At 42.2% G+C, this 20,702-nt stretch overlaps 1 protein-coding gene across 5 annotated transcripts in view; it reads right to left on the bottom strand.

Annotated features, from left to right (window-relative positions):
* LOC142585922 (protein SCAI) overlaps positions 1-20,702 on the bottom strand; it is a 114,276-nt gene that overhangs the window by 81,598 nt on the left and 11,976 nt on the right. For 3 of the 5 annotated variants that reach the window (XM_075697019.1, XM_075697038.1, XM_075697047.1), the window contains exons 6-7: positions 19,591-19,743; positions 5,531-5,668 (exon numbers count right to left, since the gene is read on the bottom strand). In XM_075697019.1, coding sequence (XP_075553134.1) covers positions 5,531-5,668; positions 19,591-19,743 — 291 coding nt within the window. The remainder of the gene's footprint in view (positions 1-5,530; positions 5,669-19,590; positions 19,744-20,702) is intronic. The other 2 variants (XM_075697029.1, XM_075697056.1) reach the window with 1 other exon arrangement.

Genomic DNA, 20,702 nt, shown 5'->3' with positions numbered 1-20,702 from the left:
ATGAGTGCTCAATGCTCCCTTGAAAGGTCCATCTGAACTTTCAGTTCATAGCAATGAGTGTTTCCTTGTTTCCATGTCTGAAGAGTTCACCTGTCATCGTCACCCGCACCTGGTCTAAGCCAATCAGCACACTTATTCCGTCTTCTCTCTCAATGGATGGGTGGACCAGTTCATTGGCAATATCTTGTCCAGTTTTCTCGAACGATGTGACGAATGGCAAAGTCATTGTGCTAGCTGATATGTCTTGGCAAATGTGGGGTATCTCGATGGCTCTCAAAGCAACTTCCACATTGGAATGCTGACTTCGCAGGTGAAGTTCGACAACACGAAGCCTTTTCGGTGTGCAACTGCTGACACTGGCGAATGCGTTGATTGATATGGTAGCAAAGCCAAGACACTTCAAACACTTAAACTTCAAATGACTCGAAAGAGCTTCTGTTACGAACATGAGTTCACTTCCTCCGTCAAACACGCCTTTGATATTACGACACGAATAATCGGTCACTGCCCATGCTCAGAAAGTCTGTAGGAGCACGCACGTCTAAATGTCACCCCTTTCGTTGCTCTTAGTTGTAGCTGCACATAAAGTCGTACTGCTGCCTTTTATGTCTTCACAGGCCTTTTGGTTTATCTTATCTGGGTTGCAAATACTGGACGCATGATGACCTCTGCAGCCGGGGCCCGCAATTCTCCAGTAGCAATCCCTTGCACGGTGACCTCTACTGGTGCATCGAAAGCATTACATGTTGGCAAAGAGAAGCTTCTTCTTCTCTGACATGGTAGGTCTGTACAGCAGGACTCTGTCAAGTGCTGTGTTGACTTGCAGAAAGTGCAGCCCGTATCCAGAGGAATTTTTGAAGCTTGGTTATGAAGCACAGATGACGTTGGTACCACACTGTGAAAGCAACAATACTGATTGTCTTGAGGATGAGCCGCCTTGTCGTATCATTTTTGATCCCTAAAGTCACTATTTTCTAGGCTTTCTAGATCAATAGAGATGAACTGAAGCAGACACTCTAGTTCCGTGGCATGATGACAGTTGTCATCGGTGGAACTTTCAGCTGGGGTAGCACAAGATCTGCAATACGCTATGACGATGTCACGTGGCAATGCCCCGAGCAGAATGTCGCATAGCATTGAGGAGAAAGACAACTTGCTAACACCAAGCGCCTCCAGTCCTCGTGTATTAATGAGCACCTGGTCGTACAACTTTCGCAGTTTTGTCATTTTATTAGAAGAACGCACAGGAGTGAGCCTTCGAAGGCTTGAAAAATATTCCTGCTCCAATCGCTTCTTGTCGCCGAACCGTTTTCAGCATGTCCAACGCGTCCACGTAACATGCTTTGGTGGTAGGCAGCCCGCTATAGCTGCCACCGCGTCTCTTTTCAAAAGTAACCTAAAGTAGCTAACCCTTTAAGGGTCAACGACGTAAATATACAGCGCCGCGAACAAGTTCAAAAATGTTCGATGCCATATATTTACAGCGCCGTCTGTACATTTAAAAAGTGTGCCAATTTCCTAACTTCTTTTCTGTCATGTGCTGCCACTACGTGGGAATACAGGGAATTTTTTTCGTGCGCTTCCCTCTCTCAGTTTTTGTTGCATGGTTTGTTTTATAGCTAGTTTGCTCCCGCGCATCTATATATTGGCGCGCGCGCGTAAACGGCGGCGGTTCGGGTTTTGTTCCGCAGGTGGTTTCGGCTTCTTGCGCTTGCAAAACTGGTGGCTATCTCATTACTAATCGCTCAAAGGGCTACCGCCTCTTTCTCGCTCGTTATGCGCTTCCCCGCGCATAGGAAGGATGCTGCTGTGCATGCACTTCCGCAGCTTTTCTTTTCTTTTTCTTTCTTTTTTTTTGACACTCGCGAAAAGTAATTGCCTCTGGTTGGTGATAAGGTGAAGATTAGCGGAAGTTTGTCACACATGCTTTTTTGACGGGCACACAACCACACAGATTTCTGGAGTGTACGCACCTACGCAGTTCGATTACGCTATGGATGCATACATTAGATATTAGTGCAAGAGCAGGAAAATTTGAGTCTTGCGAAATATTTTCGTGTGTGCATTTTCAAGGCCTTGAACTATGTGTATAAGAATGCATCAAATTTTTTTTATTCTTATAAGTGTAGTTTCTTTTTTCTTGTTGTTATTCATGAATGAAGAGTACATATACACCAATGCAAAATATTTCTTTCTCACTCTACGGTCACCCTAGAAAAAGTGCGGTAAATTTTTTTCGAAATAAGTCCATAAGAAGAATTGAAATCTGCAATAAAAAAAATCGACCCTGGGCGGTCGCATATGGCGAAAAAAATCGACCCTCAAAGGGTTAAATTTGTCGGTAGCTATAAGATTTCCATTCCAGTTGATGATCTGGTCAAATAGCTCCCCGAACTCGTTCCACTGGCACAGATCACCGGCGAAAGCATTAATTACCAGCTTCGGCAACTTGGCTCCTGGCCTATCAGAATGCCCCATGGCTGCCGGCATGTCGCGAACCTTGATAAGCAATGACGATAAATTGGCTTCGGAATGCTGGCAGCGCTTGCTCTGGAGCTCGGCTAAGATGTGGGTCACATAGTCCTCATATTCAATCACGGTAGCGTAATCTGCCTCGAATGCCTTGTCACTTAGGTAGCTTGCTAATTCATCATTAATCTACTTCAGTTCGTAGTTATTGTTCTTGAGCCACTCGTAAATCGAGTCAATCTGTCGCACTGTCATGGTGATGTTTTCTAGCAGTGCACTGGCCTCTTGAATGATCTTGGTGTTCTGAGCCTTTCGCGTGGTCTTCTTCTTCTTGGGCTTATCCATGGCGGTCAGCTGATCCGTCTACATCCGTGGTTCGCGGCGGTTGTTTTGATTGGTAGCCACCAGTCCCGGCTGTCGCCTCCCAGGTTTTACGGCACCAAACATAGAATGTGTGGCACACGGAACAGCAAACACAGACTTGAGACTCAGATAGGCATTTATTAGTGCCCACCTGAATCTTGAAAGTAAAAGATGGCTCCCAGTCTCTCTTCAAACGCACACGCGCTCCCTGGCCCCAAGATTGTCCTCTTCTTTCATGTAAGAAGAGCGCGGGAAATGCAACAGCCACTGTAGCCCTGCCTCGAAGTTTGTCGTTGGTCGTCATCTTGGTTTTTGCAGCTTCAACCGGACAAGCGCCCACATCTATATTAACCCAATTTTCAGTGAAAGTGGGGTGGGTTCTTTCACAGTATTTTATGGTATATACGGGTGCGGTTCAGAAAAAGCTTGTTGGGCCCCAACCCCCTCCAGAAAACTGAAAACTTTCCGTCTATTAGTAGCACCCAAGCAACTCTATGACATTAGTGTTTTAGAATTGGGGACCCAAGTGGATTGGGGACCCAAGAAAATTGCAGGCTTCAAGTGCATATGTGCAGAACCCAAGTCAGTCATCGGTTCTTGCATTCGTGTTGACGCAAGACCCAAAAATCGAAAACTAGTGTGGGTCTCCAAGCCATATTGAGTCTTAAAACAGCATACTTAAGCCATAGTACTAACACAGTATTTATGTTTTTTTTTTCCCCTTTTTACTCAAAACTGCATTCTGTTCATTCTCACTTGTAAGAAAAACTTTTCTTCTTTTTGCTTTCAAGCACCTCTTTATTTTCCCCACTGCAGTGTCCCAAGCACTTGACCTAACGCTGTCTGCGTTTGACCCTATTTTCAAACTCTGCTGCTCCTCTAAACCCAAGATTAGCCTACCCAATGGTGCTTGGGGACCCAGCTCTCCATTATTAAGGTGAAAGCCTTAGATAACTCATGGGTCGAAAATTTGACCATCCAGCGTTATGGCACCAAAATTCAATGGAACCCAAATTGGGGGTCGAACCCTCGACCTTTGATGGGAGTTGAACCCAAGACCTTTGGTATTAATAACGGCAGCAATGCAAATTAAGGCAGTTAATTAAGAAATCATTCATTAAGGCACTCAAACTCTTGACCTTTTGCTGGGAGTCAAACCCACGACCTTTGGTGTGAATCAAGGCAAAGTTAATTAAGACACAGTTAATTAAGATTTTGTTAGGGCACTCAAACCTGCGACCTTTGATGTTAATTAAGGCACAGTGAATTAAGGTAGAGTTAAGGCATTCAAACCCATGACCTTTGGTGGGAGTCGAACCCACGACCTCTGGTTTGAATTAGGGCACAGTTAATAAGACACAGTGAATTAAGGTAGAGTTAATTAAAGCACTCAAATCCTCGACCTTTGGTTGGAGCCTTAACCACAACCTTTGATGTTAATTAGGGTGAATTAAGGCGCTGCTAATTAAGGTAAAATTACAAGGCAGGTACATTAATTAAGGTAGGTACAGCCCTTCACACAGCTGTAACAAACACTAATACACATTATATACATACACTTCAGCCAAGGAGGCACATGTCAATTCCATAACTCAATAGTATGTTGTTTACAACTACAGTAATAACACACGCATCATCTATTGGACACTGAATTGGCATCATTTTCAGAATTTATCAATACATGCAACCTCTTTTAAATTATTGGTTAGTCTGAAGACTGAGAAAAATGGAAGCAACACAATTTCTACATGAATGCAAAATAATTTGGCAGCGGCTCGACGCATCACTGTAAACGCAAGAATGGCCAGAAAGAATGGCGAGAAATTGGGCAAGCTACAACTAAGACCAAATAAAATGAAAGTAAAGAGGAAACTAAAACTGAAAATAAATATATCTGACATGCCAAACATCAACATAAGTGCATAATGACATGACCAGTTATTTATGACATAATCTATGCACTGACACGGCTGCTGGACAAAAAAATAAATAAAATAAAGTGCAGCCTGCCGTGTGCATCGAAAACGCTGTCATCCGCCATAGCACCACCAGTCGGGGACTGTTGTCTGGGGTCGGCATAGAAAATGCATGAGGAACGTGCTTCGAATGTCGTCACTTGTGGAAACCGACGCGTCCCATCCCCGACTGCTAGCGCCATTTGGCCCAGCCAAGCGGCCGAGAATGCGACTATTGCTGAGACATTCACTCCCATTGCAGCCCACCTGACGTGGCAGGTTGCACCTTCTTTGTTTAATCCAGCGGCCGTGACACTGACTTGCCCAAAAAATCACTATCCTAGTTGTGATAATTACGCCGCCTTAACAAAAATTTCTCACTGCCTATGGTAATCCCTTCACCTAGCTTATCTAGCTACAGCATGCTCTCTGTTTACAGTAGACATCATAAGCACTTTCTGGCAATATTTATGCAACCAATCAGCAGTGTTACATTGTTGAACAATTCTAAGTAATAAGACCACTTATAACATTATCTAAATGTGTGAAAATATAGATATGTGAGGGTTGGCAATTTATGTACCATAATTCACATTTAGTGAATTAATAATACAGCTTGTCAGGTGGCACAAAAAATGCATGAACTGTACATAACTCTAAAGATGAAAAGTGTAAATTTTAACCTATATCATGAAGTGAGAGAAAAAAGTTGCTCAGAAATGAAAACAATCAGATTCACGTACAAAAGGTACCCTTCCAGGAGCAGGCGAAGCATCATAGAGCTGTGTAGTATCTTCTTGTGGTTCCCGCTCCAATGTTTGCAGCATCCGGAACATGTCCAGCGTCAGCTCGCTGAACTTCACCTGGGGAGGGTCCGCCATCTTGGCATCAACACCAGGAGAGAAGCCTCGTGTTACCCTTCTGCAACATTTTTCCCATTTCTCTCCCTCTCAATCTACTTCTTTCTCTCTCCTTCTCTCAAACAGACACTGCACTAAGTCACGCTACATTCAGATGTGTGCCCATAAGCTCAAACAATATACACTGGGTCCTCTCCTGCTACTCTCCCCATACATGAAAGTGCATAAAGCATACACAGTCTGTGCTAATCAGCACACCGCAAAAGCAACGTTTTAGCCCTACTTTGCATTATTTAAGATTAATGGCATTGAATGTGTTACCTATGAAAAGAAGGCCAACCAAGCTTTCAATTTTGAACAACTAGGGCAGCTCATATGACAGTACACAGGCAGGCATATTCCTGTACTCACAGCGATTGTTAGAGCAGGAACTGTAATATAGGTATAGTATATCTTGCACTTCACATGACAGCAGAGTTGCTCTGCTTACATCAGGTTCTGACACAAGGAAAGAGAACCTAACAAAAAAGGACCAGTAAAACACACCATGCAAAAAGTAATGTGGCATTATACATATGCTTAAAGGTGCCACCACTGAAATAAAATTCTGCACTTCGATTTCACTTCACAAAACACATGGCTTTATAAACATATATTAATCCTAAAATGCTGAACAGAAATGAATGCAAGATAAGAAAAAGTTGGATTCAGAAGAGATGAATGATACAAATTAATAAGTACAGCCAACACTAAAATATTACGGACAAAGGGATGTGAGAAAACGAATTTTCCAGCAGCTTGTAACCATAGCCACTAAAACTGCACAGCACAATTTGTTCGCATATGCTAGTAGAGGCTGGAAATGTGAATACCAGGACGTTTTCCAAGGCTGAGGAGATAATCCGCTTTTTCTTAAATCCTGTGGTCCGTAAACTTTTGCGGTTGACAGTACAGTCACAATGCAATCAAACACTTATGTGTACGTAAGTTCCTCTTCCAATTTTCTGGTTCCTTTTCTGGAAAATCCGGCAGATGTTTTTCAGTATTTACTTTTCTCACTTGTCAAAATGCAGTGTACTGGCAGTACTGCCCATCAAAATGTCAATAAACAGTTTTTAGAAGAACTTTCTATGGGCCTAGTTGGTGCATACTTGACAAACATTTTTAAAGCACAAACAAGTGACACGTCACAAAAAGAAGGTCATACACAGGACAGGCACTTTAAAAATATTTGTCAATAAACAGTGATTATTAGTGACAAAATAAAACTAATAAATAAACAAACAAGCCAACAAACATGTATAAACTAAGCATGGAGCATGGTTTTATTATGGGCTCTTAACCCTCTCAGTGTGAATACAAGGTCCTGAATATTTGGCTGTGCATGTTCAAAAAAAGATTTTGCGCTCACCGCTGCACTGTTCTTGCTCAAATTTTACAGAATGATCGCATTTTGGCGTTGACTTCATTTAGTATAACACTTGGCACGATTAGTCGCCTGTTTTTTAAAGACAAACATGAGAAACTGTTTTCGTCTATGGGAAAAATGGGGTCTGAAAAGTTGGCCCTGGCACAGACTTGTGTCGCCACCTGCCGTCATCTGCAGAAAGCAGCGTTTCAGGGAGGGCTGCCGCGTGTTGCCAGCTCCTGGAACAGGCGATTGCCCTCTCTGAAACGCTGCTTTCTGCAGATGATAACAGGTGTCAACACAAGTTTATGCTTGCGCCGTCGCAGCAGCAGCTCACATCCCCATAAGTGCAGGCAAATTTCCACTTTTTTCTCAGAAACCAGGCAATTAACTGTGCCTAGTGTTATACTAAACGAAGTCGACGCCAAAATGCGACCATTCTGTAAAATTTGAACAAGAACAGTGCAGCGGTGAGTGCAAAATCTTTTCTTGAACACGGGCAGCCAAATATTCAGGACCCTGTACTTATCTGTATGCTCATTAACATCAGTGTTGCCAACAAGAGGATGACAACCATGAGGACCATGGTGCAGGGTTAAATGAGAACATACTGACCACCCAAAATAAAACTTGTGTTCCTCAAGACTTTCACTGACACATTTCAAGAATGGTCCCTACCAGACTCTCGCACCTTGATTAAGCAAATGTGGTACTACATACACCTTTCAGTAGCACAACAGAATAATGTACACAACTATGTGTGCCCAGTGCCAAACTACAAAACCGTATTTAACGAAACTATTTAGGTGAGACTAACCTTTCTTTCTTCTTTTTCTTTTTTTTTAGCTTAATATGTACAGTCAGCCGCAAAAGTTTACAGACCACAGGATGTAAGAAAATGAATTTTCAAGTAACTTGTAACCACAACCAGTAAAACCATACAGCACAATGTTGTTAGCATGTACCAGTAGAGGCTGGAAATGTGAATACCAGGCTGTGTTACGAGGCTGCGGAGATAATAATGGTGTCTGCAAGCTTTCCCTGCTACTTAACACATTTGCAAATGAAAGTGGCCTCCACAAACAAAAGTGCACTTAGCCAAAACAGAAAAACACACACTATGATTTTCTGTTATCGCTTTTCTATTTGTTCAGTGAGAGAACTCACAATGGGGTCAATGGCCAACTGCTATGTAATTTTGGACCACACAAAAAGCCTAATTTAGATAGAAAAGTGCTTCCATGAAAAATCAGACGTTTGAACTACGAGTGGAAGCGTCATGAAAAGCTCAGAAATGTAACTGTTTTTGATACCGAAACAGACAAAAATACCATCATCACCACTCGCCGGACGTGACACGACTTAGAGAACATGGTTCCTAGGCATGACCACCGAGATAAGGTGGCACACATGGCTGCCTACAACGCACTGAAAAGTCTCAGAGGCAGCCTGCTGGGACTTGTGTCATAGCAACAACCACTAGGCACATGTGTCGTCTGCTTAGATACATTTAAAGGCTGTTGACAAAAAAAAAAACTCGTCATCCCAGCCCTACAAAAGTGGATGTCCAGCGAAGCTGTTGAAAACCACCATTACAACAGCTGAAAGGGGGGGGGGGTATGCAATTCTTTATTTTTATGGCTTTAGAGTAATGGTAGTAGTAGTACTATTTTAGAGTACTGATAATTTTTACAGCATGCCACCACCCATAACGATACTGCAACAACACTGAAATCAGTTGCTAGGCTGATAATTTTATATCCGAAAGGCTAGGGATGTCATGCCCCAAGTAGCAAGCTGGCATCACCATGGCAGCTTGCACAAGAGTAATCTTTACCGGAAAATGTATGCAGGGAGTGCACGTGCTTCACATTGCTATCATGAGCCCCTTATCATCAGTTTTGCAGTTTGGATGCTTGTTTTGAGCTTCTTCTTTATCGAAACGTATGCTGTTCTGTATGTTGTATGCGAGATTCCAAAGAATGTAAGCAAGCACTGTTTGCTTCACTTTGTTGAGTGTTTGTAGCCTCTGCCGTACAGGGCTATGAGCCATTGCATTTTTCGCTTGCTTACGGGGGTATGAGTGCTTAGTGCTTACGGGAGTATGAGCCACTGATGATGATAGTTTTCTGTCGACAGATGCAAAATAATCCCAGGATCCTAGCCATACACAGCTTCGCTGGAGAACTATAAAATTAACAGCCCTACAGCTCGGCCAAGATTGCTTCAGTGGTATATATTACTAATTTGTGACAAATTTGCCAAAGTGAAATTTCATTGCAGTTGGCCATTAATAGCTTTACCACAAGGGACATGTACATCCCTCAATTTAAATTTACCATTGATTTGAGCTTCACACAGTAAGGCTACGTGAAAATTATTTCTAGCCAGAGTCATGGTAAGTGTGGTGCTTCTGCAGAATACTTTTCAGGTATAACACATATGCCATGTAACCCTGTGCTTCACCAGGCAACTCCAGAATCAGACGGCGGCCTGTGCTGCCACTGGGTGCTTCTGCGTCCCTGTGTGGAAAGCTCTCCCACAGTCATCAGCGTGCATGCCTGCCTGTTGTAGATACCTCCAGTCTCCTTGAATTTTGTTTTCTACTTCTCACCTGCAGCCACTACTCCCCATTTCCTTTGGTAAGATTATCTCCTGGCATCTCCCCCCACCTCCATGGATCTCTCTGTAACGTATTCTTTCTTAAAAGTTATTTTTGTTATTAACACCACAGCAGATGGCTCAGCACCATTTCGTTCCCTTTAACCAGTCTTTCTAATTCATTGCAGCCCACCAATACATTCAATTCCAATGTTTTTCATTAGTGCAGTCTTGCTTTTCACCTTTGTGCAGCTTGCTTGACTAGTTACCCCAATCATCTATATTGCTTGGTGTGCCATGTCGTCAATTACCCAAAGCTGGCTGTCTGCCCAAGTGTACTCTTGCAGGTACGGATGCCAGCGGCTGTGAGTGCCACGGTCTGATGATGATGATCTTGTTTATTTCAATTTATTTTATTTCGTACTGCCAGGATGATTATCAGGCCCTAGCTAGGCAGGAGTGGGTAGTACAGTGAGTAATCGTAGAGTGCGAGCCTCAGCTGCGCAAGGTTGTGAGTTCGATTCCCACCACTGCCCTGCAACTACTTGTTCAAATGGGCACGAGCATACCCCAGCCCGGTGTTTGGCCTTCTTCAGGGGTGACACGCTTGGGAAAGGAGCCTGCACTCTAAATTCTTGTAGAAACCCTCGTGAGCACACAAAAATAAGGAGGTTTGGGTCGCTCTCATGGCAGCAATTTCCCATGTGGCGCTCGAAATACACTTTCGAGTTGGGGATAAACACCTCTTTCCAAGCGTAGAGGTCCCATAATGGCCAAGCACCAGGCCGGCAGCATACTTGTACCTATTTTACCGGTCGGTACGCTGCGGTAACATTTGCCTCCCACAGCAGTGGTGGATGCTCTTCAACAAGGTCGTCTGTGGTTGGACACGAGGCACTAGGCCAGGGGACATCTCTACTCATCGGAAATATACAGCGAGTTTCCAGCGGCACCTGGATTTGAACTCAGTACTTCCCGAATACAAGGTGGATGCTCTACCACTAGGCCACCACTGGAGTTCTGTGCAGCTAATCCTAATCCTAATTTTCAATGTATTTTTCACATTTCGATGAAAACTGAACATTGTCCATTGTCAGGTGCCCAACATTTAAGGCCTTCAGTATTCTGATGCAGGGGCCAGAGATACGCAAACTTCCCATACCTTGCTTGTATGTTTTCTTCCACTCCCCCTAGTGACAAACAAGCTGAAATTGAATCCAGGATTCATGTCATGCCTTCCCCTGGCAAATTTTTGCAGTGTTAAAAATTTTATTCCTGGTGAGTAGGTATGGATCTTGCTGCAACCCAAAATACATTTCTTGTGCTACAGGCTGGTCAGTAATAGTGGCATAGTGATCAGGGCTTGTGACACAGTGATCACAAGTACAATAATGTTGTTTACAACACAAGAACACAACATATGCAAGCTGTGGCCACTACTGCAAAGTAACACAAGGATGAGCTTTCCACCCTGCAATGTGTGCACTGTCACTTAAGGCACTTTTTACACCAATATGTTGGAAGTGCAGGCTACCTTTTAACGCTTTGTGAACAAGTGTTGCCTACAGTCAACACGAAAAATTTTTTTCTTGCCAAGTTTCAATTTTGAGCACAAAGTTTCTGGACAAATGCCTTCTGCCCACCTTAAAAGCACTAAAAAATCATCCAGTTAAAATCCGATGATAGCCTTGAATCAAACGCGAAAAGGATTTTAATGTGTTCCAAGGAGTCCTCCCACGATCTCAGGTTCACATTCGAACTTTGCAAAGAAAACTTGATCAGATTTCTTGATTTGGAAATTAAATTTAAAAGTGAGAGTCATGTGTGTTGGCAGTATTGCCCTAGATCGAAAAAATCGCTCCTCCCGTACAAATTGACCCACTCCGAATTAATAAAACGTGGCATAGTTTCCTTGTGCTTCACGAATGCTCTTAACAAGAGTTGCACCCACTCATTGCAGCAGAGTTTTGAAGCCCAAAAGGCGAGATTAATGTCGGCAGGGTACCCGGTCTCACTTTTGATGGCTGTGTCAGAATCCTTGTTTAGAAAGTACACAAAAAAGAAAACCGTGGAAACCGCGGACCACAATGAATCTTCAAAAAGAAAAAAGGTCGTAGTGATGCCATATATGCATGGCTTTCTCATAATCTTAAGAGGGTGGCCACTAGGAATGGCATCACACTAGTGTTTTCGGTGCCGAGCAAACTGGTTAGGTTGTGCAAAAGCATCACAGGAGAGAAGAAAGATGCGACTAGTGGCTGTGGAAAAAAGCACACCACTTTTTTTCACAAAGACTGTGCATCTTCGGTTGTGTATCGCATACCTCTCATGCGGACTGTCCTATATTGGCCAGACAGGTCGTTGCATTAATGACCGCATGCGTGAGCATCGCTATTTGCTACCTACAGGCACAGGAGGGAACTTGCCATTGCATTGCAAAAAGCACGAATGCCGACCAGTTTTTGAGAGTGTATCGATAGTGGGGAGAGAGCGCAGTAAACTGGAAAGAGAAATTAGTGAAGCGTTCCACATGAAAAAGTTGGGCGCGCATACATGTGTGAGTGAACTTTCGGTTCGTATCAATGATAAAGAACTTCAATTTCTAAATTTATCATGCTAATCCACGTGTTGTTGCCTCTGTCGGGAAGGGGTGTGACTTCGCTTTTGTGTACATGTATAACTTTTGTTGATAATTGACTACAAACCTTGTTATTGTTCTTGGGTGTATACGCATGCGTGGCGGAGATTTGTGGAATGTTTTCACAATAAACTTCAGTTGTAAGTCCAGCGTTGTCCTGTCCGTTTCTGCTTACTAGTGCTCGCGTCCGTACTTGCTGGAAACCATTATACGTTCACAACAGGCAGAAAGTATCATTTGTTGTATCAGAGCCAAAACAGAGGGCGAGGAAGAAGTTTCGTGCATGACTCACTTTCTTTTGCAAGCACAGAAAGACCAATGCAATATCCCCGGCTGCAGTGGTACCACACAGGTAATGTGGAGGAAATGTAATCTACACGTTTACTGCGTCATCCTGTTTACATGCTTGTAAAATTCATTGTAAAATTGTCGTGAAGTGCTTGTGCGCAATGCCAAGTGTTTTACGGGTGACCAAAGTCCTATCAAGCTCTTGCCTTTTGTCTTGGCATCCTCTTTTCATTGAAGAAGAATAAACTTTCACTTTCACCTGTTTCACATCTGACAAGAGCTGTCTGTACAAGTTCCACACAAAGCCATAGGTGGCTTGAGATGAAGCTTGCTTCCAGTGTTCCACCTAGTGTTGCTCGCAGCCTAAACCTAAACCTATAACTGAAGAAGTTTCAACAGAACATTTTTTCTTTTCATTGAATATCCTAATTTTCAATGTATTTTTCACATTTCGATGAAAACTGAATGTTGCCTTCAGGTATTCTTTATGTCTCATTCCTATAGGGTTAAGGGCAGTTCACCATCTACTTGCATTGACATGCATGGTGGCTGCAATGCTACTATGGCAGCAAATGCATTTGGAGAAAATTTTGCAAGCCTTTACTGCCTGAAAACTGGTCTTAGATTATTCCTGCACCATGGATTTTGTTTTTTGTTTCTTTTTATTTATTTCTTTAAGGTTACGAATATGTATTTATACAGCTAGCTGCACATTCTCTAGTGGCCAAAGTACTTAAATTTTGCATCTTATTGCTAATTATACCTGGTTTTCAATCCTTTGCTGAACTTGTGTCTGCAGAGTGCTCTGCTTACTGTGTTCAATTATATATTAGCATTGCATGCAATTCATTTTTTTTTTTTCTGTCTCTCTCTTTGCACTGCAGCTTGTATCGCAATCACTTTTGGTGACAGTTGCACTATCTATGGTGCCTCAACGTCTCTTCTTCGTGATTACAAATATACTACTTTGTTGCTGCTTTCACTTTTAAGACGCTGTTTGTTACACAAATGTTATCTTTATAACCCTATTAATGCTCAAATAGGCCCTTAGGTTATTCTAAAGAAATAAATAAAATAAAGGCCCGACTAGCGGCATATTAATTAGTGCAACAGTTTATAGAGGGCTTGTTCTCACTTCTTTTTTGTCTTTGTTTTTTGTAAGTATCCTTCACAGGAAAGCATGAGACCAAAACTGAAACAACAGCTTTCAAGCTATGCAGAGGACAGTGCAAACTGCCTAAAAGGACTGCATGCAGCAGTGCTGTAAGTGTGAAAAAACAAAATAAATAAGCAAACAAACAATGTCCTATGTATATGATAACGAAAGAACGAAATTTGACCATCTCAAGTTATTTAACATACACCTTAATCTAAGTACTTGAGCGTTTTTGCATTCCACCTCCATTGGAATACAGCCACCACAGCTAGTAATCAAACCTACAGCTTCATGCTGACCAGGACGTCACAGCCACTGCAGCAGGTAACTGTCATCCTTTTGTCTTGTAAGTATGCTGGACAATTTCACAGCACACTGTGTTAGGTCTTGTGCTCACTAATGTTTGGCAAAACCAGTCGTACTTAGAAACAAACAAAATATAGTCACAAAATAGATCTGGAAAGCCTTTTAAATTCTTAGTGAGGATGGAAAAGCATGCGTGTGTGAGCCTACCCATGTTACTGAAACATCAAATAGATTTTCTAAACATGATCTAACTATGGCTTGTTGGCACATGTCTAGTATTTTAGTTGTTCAACAAGTTTTTTTTTCTTTTTTGTGCATCTTTCACATTTGCTATTTTTCTTAACCTGTCTCATTGAATCATAAGTGCATTTTTAGCACCCTGCCATTTAAAGAATAGAAGCATTTGCCAGTTTGTGTGCCCTGGGTGCATAGTTGTCAAGCGTGCTTATGAGAATTTGAGCCCATGGGTTAACGAGCTGAATCAATTTTAATGAGAGAGTCCATCCAATTTCCCTCATTTCTGCTTACAATCGTTGTGCTGAATGCCTGCTGGTATCCCGCCATCCAAAGCAAAGAGACAATGAAGCCAGGGAAAGTACAGTGTAAATTAACTGTTCTATGGAATTGAAATGTAGGAATAATAATGAAAAGGCAAATGAAAGTGGACGAAAAGACAACATGCCGCAGGTGGGAGCAGACCCCACATCTTCAGCATAGTGTGCACAGCATTTACAATTAAACAACCACGATGGGCGTCCTTTTGTTAACTTTCTTGGGCATCTGTTGAATTTAATTCTGAAGTGTTGCGTGCCAAAAAAACAACTTGATTATGAGGCAGGTTGTAGTGGGGGCTTCCAGATTAGTTTTTACTACCAGGAGATCTTTAACACACCCCCAATGCACGGGACACGGGTGTCTCTGCATTTCGCCCCTCCCCAAACGTGGCCACCAGGGCCGAGATTTGGTCCCGCGACATCGTGCTCAGCAGGGGCATTATAACGTAACGCTATTCCAAACTTTTCTAGTCCAATTCTGCAATGAGCCCTCCACGATTGGTCAGAAACATTTCGGGCCATCCCAACTACACCTGCATGTCACGCAACATCACGAAAACTGCAATAGCTCCCAATTTGATATGGCGTGTACACCCTGATTATGCATGAATAAACCGAAGAAAAGAAAAATAATTATTTCTGATTCGAAACATTTTTGCCATTAGCCCTCTCATCATCATCATTAGCCTGGTTACGCCCACTGCAGGGCAAAGGCCTCTCCCATATTTCTCGAACAACCCCGGTCATGTACTAATTGTGGCCATGTCGTCCCTGCAAACTTCTTAATCTCATCCGCCCACCTAACTTTCTGCCGCCCCCTGCTATGCTTCCCTTCCCTTGGAATCCAGTCCGTAACCCTTAATGACCATCGGTTATCTTCCCTCCTCATTACATGTCCTGCCCATGCCCCCCCATTTCTTTTTCTTGATTTCAACTAAGATGTCATTAACTCGCGTTTGTTCCCTCACCCAATCTGCTCTTTTCTTATCCCTTAACATTACACCCATCATTCTTCTTTCCGTAGCTCGTTGCGGCGTCCTCAATTTAAGTAGAACCCTTTTCATAACCTCCAGGTTTCTGCCCCGTATGTAAGTACTGGTAAGACACCGCTGTTATAAACTTTTCTTTTGAGGGATAATGGCAACCTGCTGTTCATGATCTGAGAATGCCTGCCAAATGCACCCCAGCCCATTCTTATTCTTCTGATTATTTCAGTCTCATGATCCAGATCCGCAGTTACTACCTGTCCTAAGTAGATGTATTCCCTTACCACTTCCAGTGCCTCACTACCTATCGTAAGCTGCTGTTCTCTTCCGAGACTGTTAAACATTACTTTAGTTTTCTGCAGATTCATTTTTAGACCCACCCTTCAGCTTTGCCTCTCCAGGTCAGTGAGCATGCATTGCAGTTGGTCCCCTGAGTTACTAAGCAAGGCAATATCATCAGCGAATCGCAAGTTACTAACGTATTCTCTATTAACTCTTATCCCCAATTCTTCCCAATCCAGGTCTCTCAATACCTCCTGTAAACACGCTGTGAATAGCATTGGAGAGATCCTATCTCCCTGCCTGACGCCTTTCTTTATTGGGATTTTGTTGCTTTCTTTATGGAGGACTGCGGTGGCTGTGCAGCCGCTATAGATATCTTTCAGTATTTTTACATACGGCTCGTCTACACCCTGATTCCATAATGCCTCCATGACTGCTGAGGTTTATTATTGGTCAAATTTTCTTGGCGTAACGAGATGTCACAAAACTGCGAAAACTCACTGCGTCAAAGAGAAGTGTTCGTGATGAAGATGCATTAACATGCCAAACAAAACTGAATATTTTTCTGAATAGTCGGAGACTGCCGCTGCCCGCCAATCATTCAGGCACTGGCTACTCACACCTGCCAAAGAGCATGGATTTACTTACATATAATAAAGCTTTTTGCACGGAAGTATAATGTTATCGAGCCCTTTCGGCATGCATACGACACCACTCAGCCAACTCTTCAGAGCCGAGAATTCATTTTAGCGGCTTTCTTAACATTCCATTGCATGCCACTGCGATTTTCAACCAGCTACCACAAGCAAGTAAGGGGAAGCGGAACAATCGCAGATACCAGCACCACCCTCCTCATCTGGTTATCAATTTTCACTGCACTGGCTCAGCCCCATCGAAACCTTCTCCACTTGAGCGTGCTCGTTGCCTCTTGTCAGTACCGCTCAATGTAGGCAATGTTATTAATTTCGAAAGCAAACATAATTGATCTCCTATAAACAAGGAGAGTGTTTGATTGGGCTGTTCAGACAAGACTGTGGGTCCATGCCCGAGGCTTGCGTCAGCGGGCATGCAAATTTGATGTCAGGAGATTGGAACAAAAACATATTGGAATAGTTTTACGTTATAGGGCCCATGCAAAACACCACAGCTGCTAAGCCACCGTAGCAGGTTTTGGGCATCTGTGTATATGTACAAGATTAGCCCTAGAAGTGTTAGCCAGCACCGCACACAGCCATGGTGGCAGAAGTGAAAGGCCCTTGCAACCACAAGCATCCTGCAATACATGAACTAAAGAGCAGGCAACTGGCCGATAAACTTTCGTATTCTCTGTCATGGCATTACAGCTGGCAAAGTCAAGGGCATTGCTATGCAATGAGCTAGGAGAATAAGAGAAATCGAGGGGCTTGATTTTTTGCTATTTGACCCACATGAAACTAACAAAATATGATGCCAAGGAAAGCATGGGAGAAATTGACTGTTCTTTTAATTTAAATCTAGAAATAATAAAGAAAAGTGAAATGAAAATGGATGAAAACACGATTTGCCACTAGTGTAAGCCGAGCCCCTATTTTCCGCATTAGGCATCAAATGTTTTAGCAATTGAGCTACCACAACGGCAGTCTCGTTCCAGATCCTAATTTTGCAGAGAAATTAAAGAAAGTAGTATGATAAAGTTTTTAGAGTCCCATTAAGACAGCATCCTTGTTATTTTACATTCACTAAATCTGCTACCTAGCAGTACAAAAACAGCACGTAACTTAATAAAAGAACACTAGTTGATATTAGCAGGTCAATTACCAGTAGCCATAGTACGCTCACGCAATATGTTGCATGACAACTCACAGCTAAGTTTAACAATGATTGATGTCAAACAACCACACTAAACTTTCATCTATTCTACTCGCACAATATTAACTAAATATATTCCGACATTGAAACATTATGCAAAAAATTAAAAAAGTCAATAGAAATACTGGCTGAACGCTTTTCCAAGTGAAAATATTCTGCAACTTTTTATTTTTATCAAAACAATCTTGAGTGCACACAGCTTGCATGATTATTATAGCTGCTCGCTCAACATTTCAACATATTTACATATATATATGGGCACACCACATGCTGCAGTCATATCCTAAGACAGCATCAATTCAAAGCAGAGGCAGCTGTTGATAAAGTTACATCTTCCCTTCTGTGCAAGTGATGAACATGAAATGTTACAGTTTTCAGAACCACAAGAAGGAACAGACTGCAGAGGTAAGTGGTACTGCACAATAATGATAAATTAAAAGAGATGGAGAAAGAGAGAGAGTGATTGAGAGAGAGAGCAGAGGACAAGACCACATAGGGGCCAGACCACTGAATTCCCTCCAAGGAGAGGGCTAAGGCAAGCACCATAGACAAGTACTACGCAAAAGGGTAACATACAGACCCAACAGAACACACTGGCAAGCGCAAACAGCAGCCGCCTAAGGCGCAGCCCTTGCAGCCAGCACATGCGTTGCCTCTAGGAAGAAATAGGATGTAAGGCATCTGACTTACACAAGGCCCTAACTCGTTGCAGCTAAGGGCCTATCAAGGACACTTCATGCAAATGTGCAACTAAGGACACCCATGTTACTTTAAGAAAACATAGGGGAATTTTCAGTGTCACTGACAATTTATACTTAAAACATGCCATATCTGCAAAACAGCAAACTGAAAAGGTCATGGCCATTTACAACCTGTGGAACTAACCAATACATAAACACGCACTCTAGGAATGCCACAAAATTCGATTATAGCAACACAGCTCAGACAAAAAAAAAGATGCAAAGGCACCTCAAAAACAATGCAAATATTATTTTCACATTTAGGTACAAAAAAATTTGATTTCACCACAAATACTGTAAAGTAAGAAGATAAAGAGTGCATAACAAGGATAGAAATAATAATTTGTATCCATGATTCCTAGCTGAATGTCCAAATCACACTGCAGCTAGCCATGTGGGCTTCTAAACTCCCAAGGGTTCTTGGAAGAACATATAAACGAGTACATAATTGACAATAAATTAAAATTTTTAATATTAGGACTACAAATTCTGACTACCAGAATGTAAGATGTGTCAGATAAAACAGCAATTGCTTCAGGTACAATTGGGAACAACCTGGAGAAATGCTACACATAGATAAATAATAAACTTTTTTGTGTGTGTAGGTGCATAGAGCTGGGTCAAAAAAGATAATGCTGTCACAACCACACAGCCTTAGGCACTGGTTTTACTACCAAAACATCAGACAGTAAATTCAATATCAAGGAAATATTAATTTTACCATCTACTACATAGATACACTCTCCACAAAAACAAAATAGGGTTCCTCCAGGATATATGCAGAATACCTGCAACTCCAATTATTAAACACAAGCACAGTCATAAAATACTTAGCTTTCTTATCTTGTGCAACAGTCCCGAAATGCGCCATGTGTTCTGGCAAAAGCTACATCATTAGTAACATACCATATCCATGCAAAAACAGCTTTCTTAACAGGCACCATGGCATTCATGCCTTTTGAGTCATTCTATATACCATTATATCTCACAAGAATGAAACATAACATGTAGACTTCAGCTGCTAAAAGCTTATCACTCAGGTGCTGAGCATAACTAAAAGACATCAACAGGCAAGTGACACCCACAGACACATGTCACAGGCAAAAGCAGGCACAACATGCTGTGTGGTCACTTACTTGGTCACAGCAGTTGCCAATGATAAGAATTTCCTGCAAACTGAGATGACTGGAGGGAACTTTCTCCATGGGTGGGGTGTTTAAGGGGCTCAGTCGATGGGAAAGCACTATAGAGGACGAGTCCAGGTCCACCACATTCACCAGGTTATCAGCCTAATATGAACACAGCAAAAACAAAATAAGGACAAGGCACCTAGCAAAATAAAAAGCCAATAGAAAAGGTTCATAAGGCACACCTCGCTAAAAAAAGGCGCACCTCACTAACTAACACCACACACACTGCTTTAACTCAACAATGCAAAATAGTCTCAACGCATGTCTAAAGTAGATGCACAATGTTACACCTACAGTTCCGACAGATTCTGGCTGGCTAAAGTTATCAGCCTTATAATCATGAAATTCTTTAAACTGACAGTGCTCACAGGCAGGTCCTATAAACACAAACATTTCAGAGATGCAGCCAAGAGTCTTGCTCATTGTGGAAGGTTCACTCAAGATGTCTTGGTCAACAAATCCTCAGGCGGTGATAAAATTTAAAGTTCTGCTTTCATGGCACTAGCTCTTGTGAGCTTTTACAGCGTATTGGCAATGTTTTGCTTTTCTTTGACGCCATAAAAAACTAGAGCATCGCACGTGTCTACACATTTTGTAGCACAGTTGTGTATGGCTACAGCATTCAGTGTTTTCAACATATGCACAACTTGCAGATGTTAAAAAGGGTACACTGAATTAATAAAGTCCCTCAGCAACTTTTTAAATACATGCTTTAACTGTTTAGATTGCATAGTTGAATGCAATCATTACTACGCCAAATTAATTTTGCACAATCGTTGTATGGAATGTGTGCTTCTAGAAATTTGTGGTCAAAGGTGGCCTGCAGTTTGTTTCACTAACGAAGTACAGTAAAGCTGAGAAGTGCACTATAAAGCCATCCTTATCTTTAGCATGGCTTCATTTATGCTACAATATGGCATCAGCTTCTGCCCACCTGCCAAAAAACCTAATCATTCCCAAATTTAAACACCCAATATTTACAAGTTTTGAGTGACTTGAAGAGTTTTAAAAACTGGTTTTGCCTTAACCTCTTCCATACAATGCTATTATCCTAAATT

The sequence above is a fragment of the Dermacentor variabilis genome, chromosome 1 (genome assembly GCF_050947875.1).
Source record: "Dermacentor variabilis isolate Ectoservices chromosome 1, ASM5094787v1, whole genome shotgun sequence".
Classification (NCBI taxonomy): domain Eukaryota; kingdom Metazoa; phylum Arthropoda; class Arachnida; order Ixodida; family Ixodidae; genus Dermacentor; species Dermacentor variabilis.
The sequence above is the reverse complement of the archived record's forward strand: the minus strand, read 5'-3'. Positions and strand labels throughout refer to the sequence as shown.